Raw genomic sequence first — 17,775 nt, 5'->3', positions numbered from 1 at the left:
AACACACACAACCCCCATGCATGCACATGCTTGCATGCGTGCATACATACCCTACAAGAATTTCATAAAAACATTCCTTCATGCAATTATTCATCCAACAAAAATTATAGCCAAGTACAGTCTGTGCATTGGGTGATGAATCAGTGAAAAAAAAAAAAATCAAAACTGCTGACCCTTTCAGAACTTTTACTAGGAGATAAAAGATCAAGGAAAATATAATAGATATGCAAATTACATAGTATTATATATTAGAATGTGACTAGTTTTTTGGAGAACAGGAGCATGGCAAGGGAGAGGAGGCTGAGATCTCAAACAGGGTAGAGTAGAGGCTCACGGAAAAAGTGACATTTGAGCAACGGCTTGAAGGAGGTGAAAGATTACATCTCATAAGAGTGTTTCAGTCAGTGCAAAGGTTCTGAGGCAGATGGTGTCTGCCGTGTTTGAGAAAAAGCACGAGAGCCAGGGTGGCAGAAAATAGAAAAAGATGAAGTCAGAGAAGGCGGGTGGTAGAGAGAACAGATTGTGTACGGCCTCATGAGCCAGGGTAAAAACTCTGATTTTCACTTTGGAAAAAATGAGGAACCACTGAAAGGTTCTGAGAAGAGACATGATCTGGTTTTTCTTTGATAGGTCACTTAGGCTAATGAGAATAGACTAGAGGCATGCAAGGATGCAAGCAGGCAGAAATCATTCATATAAAGAATAAAGATGTGGTGGACCAGGGTAGAAACACAACAGAGGTCAGAAGAACGTGTCAGATGCTAGATATATTTTGAAGGTAGTAAGATTTGTTCACAAATGTGAGGCAGAAGAGAAGTCAAGGATAAGTCTAATGTTTCTGGACTGAGAAAATGGAAGGACAGATTTGCCATTAATAAAGAGAAAACATGGAGGGTAGAGCAGGTTTTACTATCTTCTGTCTGAGGAGGGTAAGAAATTCAATTTGGACATATTATGTCTGATGTGTTAAGTGGTGATGTTGAGTAGGCAGTTGGATATACAAGTTTTAAGTCAGGGGAGAATTATAGCTGGAAAAAGGGAGGAGTGAGCACACACATTATATGTAAAACCACGAGACTCGGTAAGATCACTAAGACATGTTTCAGTAGAGAATTCTAGGAAAGAAACAAATCCCGTTTTTGAAATATAATACAATTTTCTGAAAACATTTTACATGTCTTCAAAATTAACTTTACTTAAATATCACAAATGAAATTAAATTTACCCCTAAATTATAAGACAGAAGAATTTCTAATAAGGTATTTTCTCCGATTTTTGTATACTAGTCTACTAACCTGCCTGAATCTTTATTATAATAGGATTTGTGCCATAGGTGTTAATTTATTATGTCTAGTTAAATCAATCAAACAAGAGAAGAACAAAAAACCTTTTTAAAAAGAGTTCTTCTGAAAATTTTTGGTTAAAATTTTATTGTATATATTTCAATGATCTAGAAACAAGGTATAAGTCAATCACTTTGAATTTATTACTGAGAACAGATAATAGGTTTCATACTGTCATGATTCTATTAATACAAATACATTATTCTTGAAATAACATAACTCTAAAAAAGATAAAAGTGCTACTAGCATTAGAAATAACAATAAAGAACATGCACTGTTAACAGGTAAGGTAATAATGGCACTTAGAAGGCATTAACAGGGGCACCTGGGTGGCTCAGTGGGTTAAGCCTGCCTTCAGCTCAGGTAGTGATCTCAGGGTCCTGGGATTGAGTCCCACATCAGGCTCTCTGCTCAGCAGGGAGCCTGCTCCCCCCCTCGCCCACCGGCCTCTCTGCCTACTTGTGATCTCTCTCTCTGTCAAATAAATAAAGTCTTTTAAAAAATAAATATTTAGAAAGCATTAACAAGGGGAACACATTCTTTTTCTCAGGGAGGGGAGATGGATTATTTGAATGAAATTTAGTGATACTGTCTCTCAACACCTTTTAAAAATGTAGTTAAGAAAGTTCATCGCCTAAAACAGGCAACTCCTTCAAGACTGTTTATCTAATGCATAGAAACAAACACAGAAGAGTCAAAAAAAATTTAAAACACACAGGAATAAGTTTTAAATGAAAAAGAAAATCTCAAAACGACCTCAATGAAAAAGAGATAAGTGTGTTCAAATAGTGGTCATAATGATGTTAACCAAGGTCAGCAAAACAATGCATGAATAAAGTGAGAGTTTCAACAAATAGAAACTATAAGAAAGTGGCAAGTAGAATTTGTGGAGCTGAAGAGTAAAATAATTGACTGAAAAATCTAATAGATGGGTTCTACAGTAGACTGGATGAAGCAGAAGAATGGATCAGTGAACTCAAAAGCAGGGCAGATTTCACTCAAACAGAGCAGCAAAAAGTAAAAGAATGAAGATGGCTGAAGGGACTGAAAGGACATTACTAAGCAAATCTTGGACCATTACAAGGATCCAGAAGGAGAAGAGTGAGAAAGGGGCAGAAAACTTATCTGAAAAACCACTGACTGAAAAATTCCCTAACCCGGGGAAGGAAGTAGACTTCAAGATCCAGGAAACCAACAGAGTTCCAAATACAAGGAACCCAGTGAGACCCAATGGAATATTACTCAGCAACAGAAAAGAAGGAAATCTTACAACCTGCAACAATGTGGATGGACCCTGAGGGCATTATGCTAAGTGGGACAGAGAAAGCCAAATACCACGTGATCCCACTTACCTGTGAAATCAAAACAAACAAACAAAAACCCTCAGAAATAACAGAGAATAGATTAATGGTTTCCAGAGGTGGGTGGGTTGGGGTAAGGATGGATGGGTGAAGGAGGTCAAAAGGTATATAAACTTCCAGTTATAAAATAAACCTTGGGGATGTACTATCAGGCGTGGTATCTACAGTTAATACTGTATCATATATTTGAAAATTGCTGAAAGCATAGATCTTGAAAGTTCTCATCTCTCTCTTATACACACACATACACACACACACTCTGTAACTATATGGTAATGGGTATAAACTAGACTTACTGTGATCACTTCACAATATATAAAATATCAAATCATTTGACTGTATACCAGAAACTAATATAATGTTATAATCAATTGTATATCAATAAAAAATAAGTTCATAGGTAAAAGAAAAAATGTATACAATTAATGATAACAGCACAAGATTTGCAGTCAGACAAAACTAGGTTCTGGGCCCACAGCTTACATGTTGTGCAACTATGGGTATGTTTTGTTTTTTTTTTTTAAAGATTTTATTTATTTATTTGACAGACAGATCACAAGTATCAGAGAGGCAGGCAGAGAGAGAGGAGGAAGCAGGCTCCCCGCTGAGCAGAGAGCCCGATGCGGGGCTCGATCCCAGGACTCTGGGATCATGACCTGAGCCGAAGGCAGAGGCTTTAACCCACTGAGCCACCCAGGCGCCCCAACTATGGGTATGTTATTCAACCTTTCAGGGTTCCAAATTCCAACCTTATAAGGCATTGTGAAAATTATGCAGTGTGTATGCAGACATTTGTGGTATCTGCCTGTTCACAAACCCCATGAGTCATAAGCATCATATGGTAAGAATTCTGCACCTCTTGGGGCACTGCTCGCTGGACTGGGCTGAATGAACACTTAACCAAACCTGAGGAACTGGTACCCAGAGTCTATGAATCTCTCTGTGTGTGACTAGAAATAAACTATAGAACTTAGGGGTTGTAGGGCAGCTCTATTCTGTCATGTGAGCTAAAGAATAAAGGAAGTGAGTCTGCAGAGAAAAGAATGAAACACATTGCATGAGAGAAGCAACAAAGCCTCTTCTCTCTTGAAGCCAGGTTTTATTCCTACATTGGTTCTACAGTATCTCTGCAACCTCATAACACAGTAGATTCTACTATTTTTGCTTAAGCTAAATTGAATTGGTTCTGTTGCTTATAACCAAAAAGCCCAAATGACTTTCACCTGGTACAAAATATTTATGCAACACTAATTCTTTTCATCTTATACTAAATATTAAAAAGAACCCATTTCTTAAATCATCATGATGCACACTTTAAATATCCTATAATTTTGTCAACTATACTTAAATAAAACTAGAAAAAATAATGAAAGCCCATTCCAAATTCAGCATTGAGGGCAAAGGTTTTTGGTCTGTTTTGTTCACTAGATATCCCCAGAAAGAGTGCCTGGCCCATGGTAGAAACTCAGTTAACAGTTAATGAATGAAAAAGCGTGAAAAAGTAATTAACACCTAATTTAGTTTTTAAGTAAAAGGCTATGTTCATTCATTCAAAAACAGTTATTGAGAATCTTTTATATACAAAGCACTGTGCTAAGTGTTGAACTGGATAAGGATTGTTCAAGGAGCCTAGTACACCTATTACAAGACTCTTAAGTAAATGTATCAGGAAACAAAACCAGGCATTTTAATCTCAAGGAGCTAATAATTCTACCATATTGTAGAGTATAATGTACTAAAAAATTTCACTTTGGAGACAAAATTTTCAAATTCTATTTCTAGGCAACTGAATGCCAAGTGCTTTCCACAAGACTAGCTTTCTGACCTGCTCCAGTTTAAGGGTCTTTCATTCCAGGAGAAGACACTGAAAACAAACTTTCCCCTAAGGCTTACACAAGGAAGCAATCAAACTAACACTTCTCTGGAGAATTTTTGCATTTCTCTTGGGATTTTTCACTTTGAAGCAGTGAGGAGCAATGTCAACAGCACACACTCTGAGGTCAGACATGAATTAGAATCTGCGCTGAGACCTTAGGCACATCTTTTTCAATCCTGGCTGCTTCATATATAGAAAGACACTCTTTCTTACCGTGTAAGCTTACTACTGAGGTTTAGAAATAATAAGTATAATCAGAAAGCACAGCTCCTGTAATGTGTAATATCATTATCACCAGCATCATCACGGATACCTCTGCACTTAACAAGGGCTCCATTTCTCACTTTAGCCTAAGTGAGGAGAAATATTAAATCCCTTTATTCCTTTCTGCATATTAATAAAAAGAAGAATTTTCAAAATGTTTGTAAGAACTAAGATTACAAAATAAGGAATATGCAAACACCATAAAAATTGCTATTTCTTAGGTTTCTGTTTATAATAATCCAACTGTACAGCTCAAATTTCTCTACATTAACTATCACCTCACTACCTGATACAACTTTAAAAACAATCTGCCTGAGAATTCTGTTTCCAGCAAGACAGCATGAGGAGCCTTTCAGACCCACTCCTCTGTGGAAATTTTATTATATTTTTAAAAGTTTTTGTTTGTCAGAGAGAGAGAGAGAAAACAAGCAGGGGGTAGGGGCAGAGGGAGAGGGAGAAGCAGATGCCCTGCTGAGCAGGGAGCCCGAATGAGACTCAATCCCAGGACCCTGAGACCATGACATGAGCGAAGGCAGATGCTCAACCAACTGACCAACCCAGGAGTCTCTTATTTATTATTTTATAAAGATTTTATTTATTTATTTATTTGAGAGTGAGCGAGCGAGAGAAACATGGGAAGAAGGAAGGGGAAAAGGGAGAAGGAGAAGCAGACTCCCTGCTGAGCAGGGAGTCCAATGTGGGACTCAATCCCAAGATGCCGGGATCATGACCTGAACCGAAGGCAGACACTTCAGTGACTAAGCTACCCAGGTGTCCCCTCAGTGAAAATTTCAGAAGAGCAGATTTAAAGTTTCTATAAATGGTCCTATGAGTAAAAAGAAAATTAATAAACTTATATTCAAGAAAATCTACTGAAAATAAGAACAGCAAAGTCTATAGTATTTGAAACAGAATCCAGGCCATCTTTACGCTCTCATAGCTCAGCAAGATGGAAATTCCACTCCAGACTGGGACAGCCAATAACAGTAACACAGGGCTCCCTGTTCCCCCTGCTCTGAGTTATAAAGCTGCCTTCTCAGGAAGGACAGGATGTCAGCATTTCTTATCCTGCCCTTAGCTACCTGCACCTCAGGCTAAGTTCCAGACAAGTACAGCCAAAAGATGGAGAACCACCCCCCACCCCTTCTTCTGCCTAAGCTCCCTACTGGGATGGAGACCTTACTTCAGGTATAGCACCACAAAGAATACTGTAAACCTGACTGCCCTTGCCTTGGCTTCTGTGGCAGGGGTTCCACACTGGCATAAGCAAGCTAAGATCTTGAACTACTGCCACTGAATTTTTATCTTATGGCAAGTCACTCAGAAGTCTGAGGGGCTATAGGGTATTATTCCCATCAGCACTGACCTGGCTCAAAGATTTTGCCCAGGGAGAACCAAGTCACAGAACAGAGAGTTCTAAATGTCTCTCTAAAGGACCTGAATTCATTTGCAACAGACTGTGAAGTTCAAGTCTTAGGGGCAATAGCAAAATTTGTAGAGGTCTATCAAAATACCAACAACATTTTCCACAGAGCTAGAACAAACAATACTAAAATTTGTATGGAACCACCAGAGAAATGTTGAAAAAGAAAAGTCATTTCTCGAAAGAAGACATACAAATGGCCAACAGACACATGAAAAAAAATGCTTAGCATCACCTGGCATCAGGGAAATACAGATAAAAAACCACAATGAGATAACACCTCACACTGGTCAGAATGGCTAAAATAAATGAGTCAGGAAGAAAACAGATCTTGGTGAGGATGTGGAGAAAGGGGAACTCTCTTAACACTGTTGGTAGGAATGGAAACTGGTGCAGCCACTCTGGAAAACAGTATGGTGGTTCCTCAGAAAGTTAAAAATAGAATTTCCCTCAAGCCCAGTAATCACACTCCTAGGTATTTACCCAAAGGATACAAACATAGTGATTTGAAGGGGCACCTGCACCCCAATGTTTGTAGCAGCAATGTCCACAATAGCCCAACTATGGAAAGAGCCCAGATGTCCATCAACAGATGATTGACTGAATAAAGAAGAGGCGCCTGGGTGGCTCAGTGGTTTAAGCCGCTGCCTTTGGCTCGGGTCATGATCTCAGGGTCCTGGGATCGAGTCCCGCATCGGGCTCTCTGCTCGGCGGGGAGCCTGCTTCCCTCTCACTCTCTCTGCCTGCCTCTCTGCCTACTTGTGATCTCTCTCTGTCAAATAAATAAATAAAATCTTAAAAAAAAAAAAAAAAAGATGTGGTGTATATATACCGTGGAATACTACTCAGCCATCAAAAAGGACAAAATCTTGCCATTTGCAATGACGGGGATGGACCTAGATGGTATTATGCTAAGCAAAATAAGTCAGTCAGAGAAAGACAAATACCAATGATTTCACTCATCTGTCGGATTTAAGAAACAAAACAGATGGAACACAGGGGAAGGCAAGAAAAAATAAAATAAGGAAACAGAGAGGGAGGCAAAAATGTAAGAAACTCTTAACTCTAGGAAACAAACTGGGGGTTGCTGGAGGGGAGGTGGGTGGGGGGGGATGGGGTAACTGGGTGATGGGCAATAAGGAGGGCACTTGAAGTAATGAGCAGTGGGTGTTGTATGCAACTGATGAACCATTAAATTGTACCTCTGAAACTAATAACATAGTATATGTTAATTAAATTGAAATTAAATAAATAATTAAGCAAATTTATACTTTATAAAAAAACAAAGAATGAAACAGTAGAAGTTGTGGCAAAAAGCAGTTGGGAAGAAACTGTTAGATTCATAGAAGGTATAGGCCAGTCTACTGGCTGGCTAGATTCCTAGAGAGAAAAAGTGAGACACCTGGGAAAAGCACTCTTGGGAACAGAAAAAAATCTCAAACATTAACCTAAGAAGTTTTTCCTTCAGAGGAACCAGGACACATCGGTCTGTGAAGCAATTTATACCACAGGGCATCACTGAAAACAACAATCATCAGCTGACAATTAATGGAGCTTAACTGCTGGTGTGGTCAGAGAAAGAGTCACAGAAGATCATGTATTAAATTTATATGAGATATCTAGAATAGGCAAGTCTATAGAGACAGGAAGTAGATTAGTGATTGCTTATGGATGGGGAGAGAATAGGGTTCAAGGGACTGCTATAGCTAAAAGGTAACGAGTTTAATGAGGTGATAAAAAGGTTCCAGAATTGACTGTGGTCTTAGTTTCATATAACTTAGTATATTAAAAATTACTGAATTGTACACTTCAAATGGGTGAATCGCAGGGTATGGGAATTATATTTCAATAGAGCTGTTATTTAAAAATCAACACAATGGGGGCACCTGAGTGGCTCAGTGGGTTAAGCCTCTGCCTTCAGCTCAGGTCATGATCTCAGGGTCCTGGGATTGAGCCCCACATCGGGCTCTCTGCACAGCAGGGAGCCTGCTTCCCCCACTCTCTCTCTGCCTGCCTCTCTGCCTACTTGTGATCTCTCTGTTACATAAAGAAATAAGAAAATCTTTAAAAAAAAAATCAACACAATGTATAAAACAGATTAAATGTGTCAAGAACACATCCAGGTTTCTCAGAACTACCTCCTCCTCTTTTTCTCTTAAATTTGTCTTCCCAGTCAATTCCCACTTTCAGTGAATGAGCCCTCTAAGGACCATGATGGCACTTCCTAATGGTTCCAGAATGGGGATACTGCCAGGCTAAGAAGAATGGTCTGGAGAACGTGTTAATAATGTGTATTTCAAGCTTCATGCCAGAGATACTGAGCTGTCAGGTTCATAATTGGGCCCAGAAACTTGTATTTTAAAAAGCATCCCAAATACTTTGAATGTTCATACACGTTTGGTGATCATTCATGGCAGAGCACTCATGACATGCTCCAGAACATTATTCCTTGAGGCAACTGAGCTGACTCCCTTTCCTACCTCTGAATTCCCACCTCAGACACAAAGAACTAACTTTTCAGAAGTTAAATCTACCTTTTATATACATTTTCCAAAATTTTAATTAAGCAACAACTGTACTGTGCATATAACAGGACTATATGTACATTAAAGACTTCTTATAATTACAAACACTGGAGAGAAATCTTATTTTTTAAAAAGTTATAGAAGACTTTTTTTTGGTTGTAGGTTTTTTCAAAAATTAGTATACATTTCTGATAAGAATATTTTTAGTTTTTCATGCATTGTAAAACAATTTCACAAGGTAAAACTTTTAAAAATTAAAAAACTAAGCAGAAAGAATTTCATGTCAGGACACATCACAAAACTAAGACAGGAAAAATAGGAAATAAACATCACACAATAATAATATGAAAACATTAAATCACTTTATTCAGGGTAAAGAAAGTTAAATTCTACTTATAAGACATTTTACTGGCTTATGATTCATTTTCCCACTATTTCTACTAAGAAAACCTGCTGGATGAAGGCTTTAAGAGAGACTTGCTAAAAATTGAAATAAAATCTTTGGAGGCTATGAAAACATCTTCCCTTGAAATGTTATAAATAGAACAGACTGTTTTTACAGTTTTGAGATTGGAGGTTTCTAATCACGCCTTTAAAAGTGAACAGTCCTAATGACCTTTAAAGCATCATTGTGTATTTTATGACATAATGATCATTCATTGATTGCTGTCAACTTAGAAAGGCCATTTAAATGCAAAAGTTCTTTCAATGAGGAAACAATTTTAATATGCTAGGGAAAACAGAGTGCACCTTAGTAAACTTTTTTACTTTGTATCTCTGCCAAAAGCTTATAATGATTACATACATTGATAACAGCTCACTGGAAACAGGATTATGTAACTAAAATATGCTTTTAAGGAATAAATGGGGGGGCGCCTGAGTGGCTCAGTGGGTTAAGCCTCTGCCTTCGGCTCAGGTCAATATCTCAGGGTCCTGGGATGGAGCCCCGCGTCAGGCTCTCTGCTTAGCAGGGAGCCTGCTTCCCCCTCTCTCTGCCTGCTTCTCTGCCTACTTGTTAACTCTCTCTCTCTGACAAATAAATAAATAAATAAAAATATTTTTTAAAAAAAAGAAGAAAGGAATAAATAGGAAGGAAGGCAATTCCCAATGAAGAACTCATTCACATTCTGACTGAAGCGACATTTATGGAAAGGATGGGAAATGTTCTACTGCAAAATGTCTTTTTATACTGTATACTGACAGAAGAAAAACCTGTAGGAGAAGAAGCCAGTTTAGCTATACTAGTTTCATAAATGGAAACAAAGGCATTATTTCTAAAGGATCAATGAATAAACAAGTTATTCATGCCAGTTAACAATATCTTCTTGTCAGGTGAACAAAACAGTAGCTAAATCTGTATTTTTATAGCACTGAACTCAATTTCAATATCAGTGTATGCTTTTACATGAAGTACTACTTTTCTATATTCAACAACAAATACAACATAACTAGTAGAAGACTCTCCTCCAATTTCCAGAGTTGTAAATCAGTAAATCTGCCCCTGACCTAAATCAGGTCTATATTTATTTGACTTCTGGTACAAGGGTGGTAAATCACAATTGTATTTTAAATATAGCACTTTCACACCAGAACAATGCCTTATTTTTATCTCCTATAAACTGGACATAAAATGAACACGGCAAGGGATTTTATTTTTTCCTTACATCACAAAATTTAAACTGTAACAATAACCTGCTTATAGCCAAGGCAATGCAATATTCCAAAAGTCAACCAAATGAACTTTGAACAAATGTGGTCTTCTCGGTAGTTTGAAGGGACATAAAGAAGTAGTGAAAATCCTAGTAATATTATGATTGTTTTGGCTACTAAACCTTCTAAAATGGAACAACTTCCTGGCACTGTGGAGAAACAAAGAATATGTAAACTGTAACAGCAGTGAAATTTTACAGTCAGTTTTATACTGATTTTATACTGACAGCTAACATGTGTACCTCATGTTAGAAAATGGCTGGGAAGCTCTGTGTTACCACTCATCATAAGGTATTTTGTGTTGTTTTGGCTATAGAAAGGAGTCTGAAGCAAATAAAAACAGAGCTATAGCACATAGGAAGGACATCATAATCTATAGAGAAGCAAGGCTGGCCATCCCTTATGTAAGCAGATGGGGGGAAAAAAACTAGGCAGCTTTAAATAATTAGTAATTGAAGGCAACTGCTCTCTTATATGTATCCCCTTGATAATAAGCCCATTAACTGTAGTACAAAACAAGAATACTTTTTCAATCCAAAGTGTTCTCTTTAGGATTCTCCCTGTGGTTTCCAATGCTAGGGAAATAATTAGTATCCATTTTTAAAAAATAGGCAATTTTTTCAGATGTTTACAGATTACACATCTTTTTTTCCCCCCATTTTATTTTATTTTACTTTATTCCTAGGCACCACACATACAACCAAATAAAAAAACCTAGCTTTTTTAGCTATGAAGGGCCAAAATTAAAAAGTTTTAACAAGGAACATTAGGCAAAAAATTTTCTTACCATTTTAATCATATTTGTCTCCATCTATAATTTCTATTCAATAGTATCTTGATAAATATAGCTAATTTGGCTGGTTATCAGCATTTGCTATCTGATCTGTTAGGAAACCATATATTAGATGTATGGCCTAGACAGATGGCCACAATGACTTAAATACCCATTGTTTCAAAACATAAGATAGTAGAATTAATGAGTTTAATTTGAAATTTTTAATTTGAAATGTTCACACAAACATTTTCAAATCAAAGAATAGAATGGCATATAAATTACATATTCTTCTACATATTTATACATGGTCATGACATATTCAAGTGTGACTAAAAGACATGGCTTTTGTATTTTGTATTAAGATGCCACCATAATAAGAAAAAGGCACATTTCAATTGCTACAAATATATCCTGATAATCTATAAGGTGAGAGACAGTATGTGATAAACTAATAAAATCTTACAAGTCTTGTCCACCACAATTTCAGTGCCAAAGGACAATACTGACTGTCCTTAATTTGGATCGAGATAACTTTTTATTTGAATGATTTCTTGGAAAATGTTACCAAGTAAAATATAAATTCCTTTTCTTATGGTCTATAATAAGTCAGTTAATAATGGCTGAGGGAACTTAATCATTTTGTGATTCAAATGGCTAGTAAAACAACTGAAATTATGTCCAATGGAATATAGATTAAAGAGTATAACCTCCATGAACCAATACAGGAGGGCCACACACCACTTATAGAACTGGCCTAGTATTTGATTAAAATGATACATCATTTAATATGGCCAAAAGACAATCAAAACAGATGGTCTATTATTCTGACATTTAAACCATATATCGTTTTTATGTTTTACTTCCTAAAAATGGAAGGTATTTTAGGAGGCATAAAAATAAGAAAATTATTCAGCAAAACTGTCCAATGGTTTTCCATCATACACAGAATAAAATACAAAGACATCTACCCCTATGTGATCTAGCCCCAGGCTACTTTCCACCATCACCTTTCACCACTCTACCTCACCATCATGCACTTCAGACTAGCAGCCTCCTTGCTGGACTTGGAGTACACCAGGCACCTTCAGGGCAATGGTGGCTCTCTTTGCCTGGAATGCACTTTCCTTGGGTTTTCTTCATCATTCAGATCTCTGTTCAAATATTACTTCCTCAGGAAAAACTTCATGACCACTGTATTTAATGAAGCACTGTCTGTCTGTCATTGTACTGTATTTTTTAATCGTACATATCATTCCTTGACATGGTATTTTCATTTTGTCCATCTCATCCCACAGAATGGCTAAGGACTTGCTTTGCTTACTGATGAATCCCCAGTGCCAAAAACAGTGCCTGGCACACATGCAGGTACTCATTAATAAATTGGAAGTTAATAAAAAATGAAAATACATTTAATCCACAGGTTTTGGTTGTGGATTATGAATCAGACACTCTTAAGATCTAGATACGCATATGATCTACCACAGACTCTCCTAAGAACCTAAGCAGGAGCTCAAAACACAAATACAAAACAACCTATTATACCTGGAGAATATACAAAGAATAAAGTAGAGAATCACTAGGAGGAAGAGATGTGTTGGCCAGTCACAATGGACTAAAAACAGTCCATTGTCTTTAATAAGTAGATCAATGCTGACCTTAACCAAATGTGTCCCCAGCAGTAGACAACACCAAGTTAAAAACAAGCAAGGTACAGAAAAGAGAAGAACAATCTTCCAAGATTTTTTGAATAACCGATTTACCAAATAACAGTTTAATTCTAAAAAAGTATAAGATTAATATTAAAGAATTTGCAACTTCAAGTGCTATTGATCTTTTCATATAAATATATATATATGCTTTAGTATTTTGGGGGTTATACAGCCATTAAGAGTAAATCAACATACAGCTAAATTAAAATATGCACAAAACAACCCTTACCTGAATTTCTAAAATCATTCTTTCAATCTCATCTTGTTGGCTGTCTATTATCTAAAACACAGGAAATTTATCAGGGTGAATCAAAATTTTTGCCATTGCTTTTTAAAAGTACCAATATTTCAAGAAAACAAAAGCACAGAAATAATGAATTTATCTTTTAAAAATCAGGTTTTTTTTTTTAATAAAAGTATTCATACCAAGTATTCTTTAAATAGACATATGATTTGGATCACACATAAAACTGCAAAAGTCTTCCTTTGGTTCTTGATAAAACTCTATGCAATTTATAAAAATAACTTTGAAACAGACCCTGAATAATTTAGGAAGGAAAAGATATTCTTTTGTTAAGAAGTAATGTAATTTCCTTACCATGGCTTTTACGAAAATTTATTTAAATTTACTTAAACTGTCACTTTCTTTCCAAATAAAAAGTTCAAACTAAGCTATTATTAACAAAAATATAAAATAGCTATAACATATACCTATACACACATATCCAACACAATACAGACTTCATATTTATTATCAAAGACATGAACTGACCTTACTAGCATTCTCATTTTGTTCTCTTAGGTTATCATTTTCATTCTGAAGCTGTTTTGCATCTAACATGGGAAGGCGAATTCCATCTTCGAGACATCTTTCTACTTTTTGCTGCAAGCTGTGTATTTTAGAAAGACAATTAGATAAAGAAAATCCACTCTGTTGCTGATTTTGGTGGATGACTTCAACATAAATGAAGTACCTTTCTTAGGGTCGGTAGTACTTTTTAATCAAGCAATAATTGAGACCTACAGCCTATACATGAATACACTTGAGTACTTACATTTCATACAAGTAAGAAATATAATGGAAGCTGGTCATCTTTTCAGAAATGGCAGATTTGAGGTCAGAATCAAAAGTTACTTAGTGTGTGACATTCTTAGGCCCTAATGAAGTTCCCCATGAACCTAATATGAGCTTGGCAATCTAAATCCTGTTCTTTTCTTCTCCCCCCAAAGCAGAGTTCCTTGATTAAGAGGATTGTGTTAGGGAACCTAAGAATAAGAACACACATCTTTTAGCTTCATTCTGAGCTCAGCAGAAGTTTGTTTATAAGGAAGCTGTTGCTAAAACCAGTAGAATTACATTTCTCTTTCATTAGTAAGAGCAACAATTTATTTACTACTTGACCTAATAGATTCTCATGCTATTCATGGCACAGAACTGCAATGCAAAAGAGGAAACAACAAAAGGAACCTCCCTTCTGGTACACTAAGAATAAAAGATTAAAAAGTGTTAGTCTTTTTTAAAAGATTTTATTTATTTATTTGACAGAGAGAGACACAGCTAGAAAGGGAACAGAAGTAGGGGGACTGGGAGAGGGAGAAGCAGGCTTCCCGCGGAGCAGGGAGCCGGATGCGGGGCTCCATCCCAGGACCCTAGGATCATGCCCTGAGCCAAAGGCAGACATTTAACTGAGCCACCCAGGCGCCCTAAAAGGTGTTAGTCTTGAGAAAGAAAGAATGGTCACGTTTTGGTTAAAAGGAACTATACCATTAATAATAATGCCAAAATCAAAACAGAAAGATACCTAGGAAGCTTATAATCATATTCAGAAGCTGAATATTAAAACAGACTTTCATAGTTGGAGTTTTGTTATTTTCATTATTTTTCTTCTTTCAAGTATTATGGCTTTCCTGTGCTCTCTCTCTCTTCCAAAAAAAAAAAAAAGAAGTTAAAGAAATGCCGTATCTAGATTCTGGATAAAGAACTGACAGTCTTACATGGTTACAATAAGGACTTCCAATATGTTAATATGTAACGGCACCAGAAAAGGTTTTTTATGTATTATGAATGCAGTGTACTGCTTTGTAATTTGTTTTTCCTTGTCATAAAAGTTTTTGCTTTTTCAGTCTAAAAGTGAAAAATACATTATTTCTATTTGAGAATACATTTTTTTTTCTCTCAATTCAGTGTCAAGACACTACCCACTACTTCTATATATTTATAACATTCTAAGAGAAATAAATTACATTAAAACTATTAAGGTCTTAAAAAAAATAAACCATCTATGAGAAGAGAACAATGTACTGTCATGAAAGGAATACCAAACAAATCTTTCACATACACATTTTCATTTATGTTTTGAAGCATACTCACTTAGAAAATTAATCTCTTGAATAGTGAAAGTACCCACTATTGCATTACTAGGGATCCCATCCACATATTTTACCTCCATTTTCAGTTTTTTTTTAAAGACTTTTATTTATTTGACAGAGATCACAAGTAGGCAGAGAGGCAGGTGGGAGTGGAGAAGCATGCTCCCTGCTGAGCAGAGCGCCCACTGTGGGGCTCGATCCAGGACCCCGAGCGCACAACCTGAGCCAAAGGCAGAGGCTTTAACCCACTGAGATACCCAGGAGCCCTCCATTTTCATTTCTAATGGAAAACTTTAATCTGATTTTTAAATACCAGAAGTTCTTATATATTCATAAAGTAATTAACTTAGAAATATTACATAGGCACAGATAAACGTAATTATGTAATTTACAGTCACATATATATCTGAAGTTATTCTGGACCCAAGGAATTCTTTCTCATATAGCTGAGGAAAAGAACACCCCAGTTTCCACGGTCACGTGACACCAGAGCCTTACAAGTACTGAGAATTACAGAAGACCTTCTTTGGTCCTTTAGTTCTATTTGAAATCAAGAGAAATTTTCCGGGATGCTATCATTTTAGAGAGTGTTGAGATAAAGAAATGGAACACGGATTCTGAAATGCACTGTACTAATTATATCTAATCAACAGCACTAGACTCAATGTTCTCTAAAAACTCAATAAAAGAGAAAATCTAAATGTAAGAGAAGGTATAATATCATATTAAACATAAAAGCACACAATGGAGTAAAACAAACATTCAAATTATTTTCAGGTGTTTCCAATTCTATTCGTAAAATGGCACAGCCTGAGTTGGTGATCAAAATGCCCCATAAAACAGAACAGATACATTACCTCTTCTCATTTCATCTAAGATCAAAGAAAAAGAATATATGGTTGAGTAAATGGAGGTGAGGAAGCTGTTTTGGGACTAGACAATAGAAGATGCAGAGTTATGGAGAAGAAAACTAAAGAATAAGAAAGCAGAAAATAATGTGAAAATAAAAGTAAAATTAAAAGTATATAAATTTTTAGCAGCTGAGATTAGAAACACTGAAGACTAAACTGTCCCAGAATCAGAGGTTTCTGGACTGAAATCTATGGGAAAAAGTAGGTCAGGCATATCTAAGACTTTCAAAGTAGTAAAGCAATATTAACGTGGGATTATCAAATGGATTTTGGAGTTAAGTTATACACAAATGGTAAAAGCATGATGAGTGTATTTCTTAGTTTTGTTGCTTTACTGTCTTATTCTTGATAGTTTTACCTATTAATAGTTGATCATCTATTAAGGCTTAAGTTTTATAAAACAGAAAGTACATGAAAGATGCATATATAACATAGTTCTCTAGGTTTTTCAAAAATCCAGTATTAATTTTCCAGCTTCAATACATTAGCTAAATATACTAACAAGTGATATTCCCTGTCATTCTAACTGTATTAATTTAAAAGGGAAGAGGACCATGAGACAAGTTACATGAGTAAACTTGGAAGGTACTTGGCAAAATGGCCATACCTGTTGCTCTGTAGTCAGGTAAAATGGGAGCCAGTTATGTCCCTTTCATCTTCACATTAAAGAGTTCAGTTTGAGTATTTGCCCCTTTTTGTTATCTAGAATTTGTCATTATTTTTGGCAAAGCAAAGCTATCGGACTGTGATAATATTTTCAGTTTTCATTTGGTGGGTTGTTTTTGTTTTGTGTGTGTGTGTGTGTGTGTGTGTGTGTGTGTGTTTTGGTGGGGGTAGATTTTAACTATTCTCATCTAAAACCTTTGGCAACATGTCAAGATACCGCATTAACATATGAAATCACAGCTGATAAATCTGTTTCAATGAAATAATACGGTTCTAAAGAGTACATCTTTAAGATAACAATATAGCAATAATTATATATTAATGCATTTTAAATGAAATGCTTTATGAGAAATAGGAATAACAAAAGTAAGCAGAAAAAATCACTGAAGGTTTTCTTACCTCTGAACTGTAGTTACCAACTCCTTTTCTTTCTTCTTCTGGCACATTAGCTGTGCCTCTTTTTCTTGACACTGCTTTTTGATCTCTTCAAGCTTTTTTTCCATATCTAGAAGACTCTCCTGCAAATTCTTATTTTTTTCTTCTAGAACCTGAAGCTAAGGAGAAAATTCATAACATATAGAATATAAAGGTGTTTCTACTAGAAACTATTAGTGTTCTCAATTATTATTAACAGGCTTGTGGTTAAAAATCACACTATACTTTATCTAGGGTACTTTATTTCCTCCTTTGTGTGTAATGAGAGCTAAGAGAATGATATTACAGAGAAGAATGGAGTCAAAATTTCTAGAAGACCAGGGTGTGCCTGGGTAGTGCAGTCAGTTAAGCAACCAACTCTTGGTTTCAGGTCAGGTCATGATCTCAGGATCCTGGGATAGAGCCCT

At 36.1% G+C, this 17,775-nt stretch overlaps 1 protein-coding gene across 3 annotated transcripts in view; it reads right to left on the bottom strand.

Moving 5' to 3' along the window:
• CEP85L (centrosomal protein 85 like) overlaps positions 1–17,775 on the bottom strand; it is a 167,285-nt gene that overhangs the window by 14,998 nt on the left and 134,512 nt on the right. For all 3 annotated transcript variants that reach the window (XM_046005488.1, XM_046005491.1, XM_046005489.1), the window contains 3 exons: positions 17,333–17,487; positions 13,759–13,876; positions 13,216–13,266 (listed from right to left, as the gene is read on the bottom strand). In XM_046005488.1, the coding sequence (XP_045861444.1) occupies positions 13,216–13,266; positions 13,759–13,876; positions 17,333–17,487 (324 nt within the window). The remainder of the gene's footprint in view (positions 1–13,215; positions 13,267–13,758; positions 13,877–17,332; positions 17,488–17,775) is intronic.

Source organism: Meles meles, chromosome 5 (genome assembly GCF_922984935.1).
Source record: "Meles meles chromosome 5, mMelMel3.1 paternal haplotype, whole genome shotgun sequence".
In the NCBI taxonomy this organism is placed as follows: domain Eukaryota; kingdom Metazoa; phylum Chordata; class Mammalia; order Carnivora; family Mustelidae; genus Meles; species Meles meles.
This window is presented reverse-complemented; position numbering and strand designations above follow the sequence as displayed.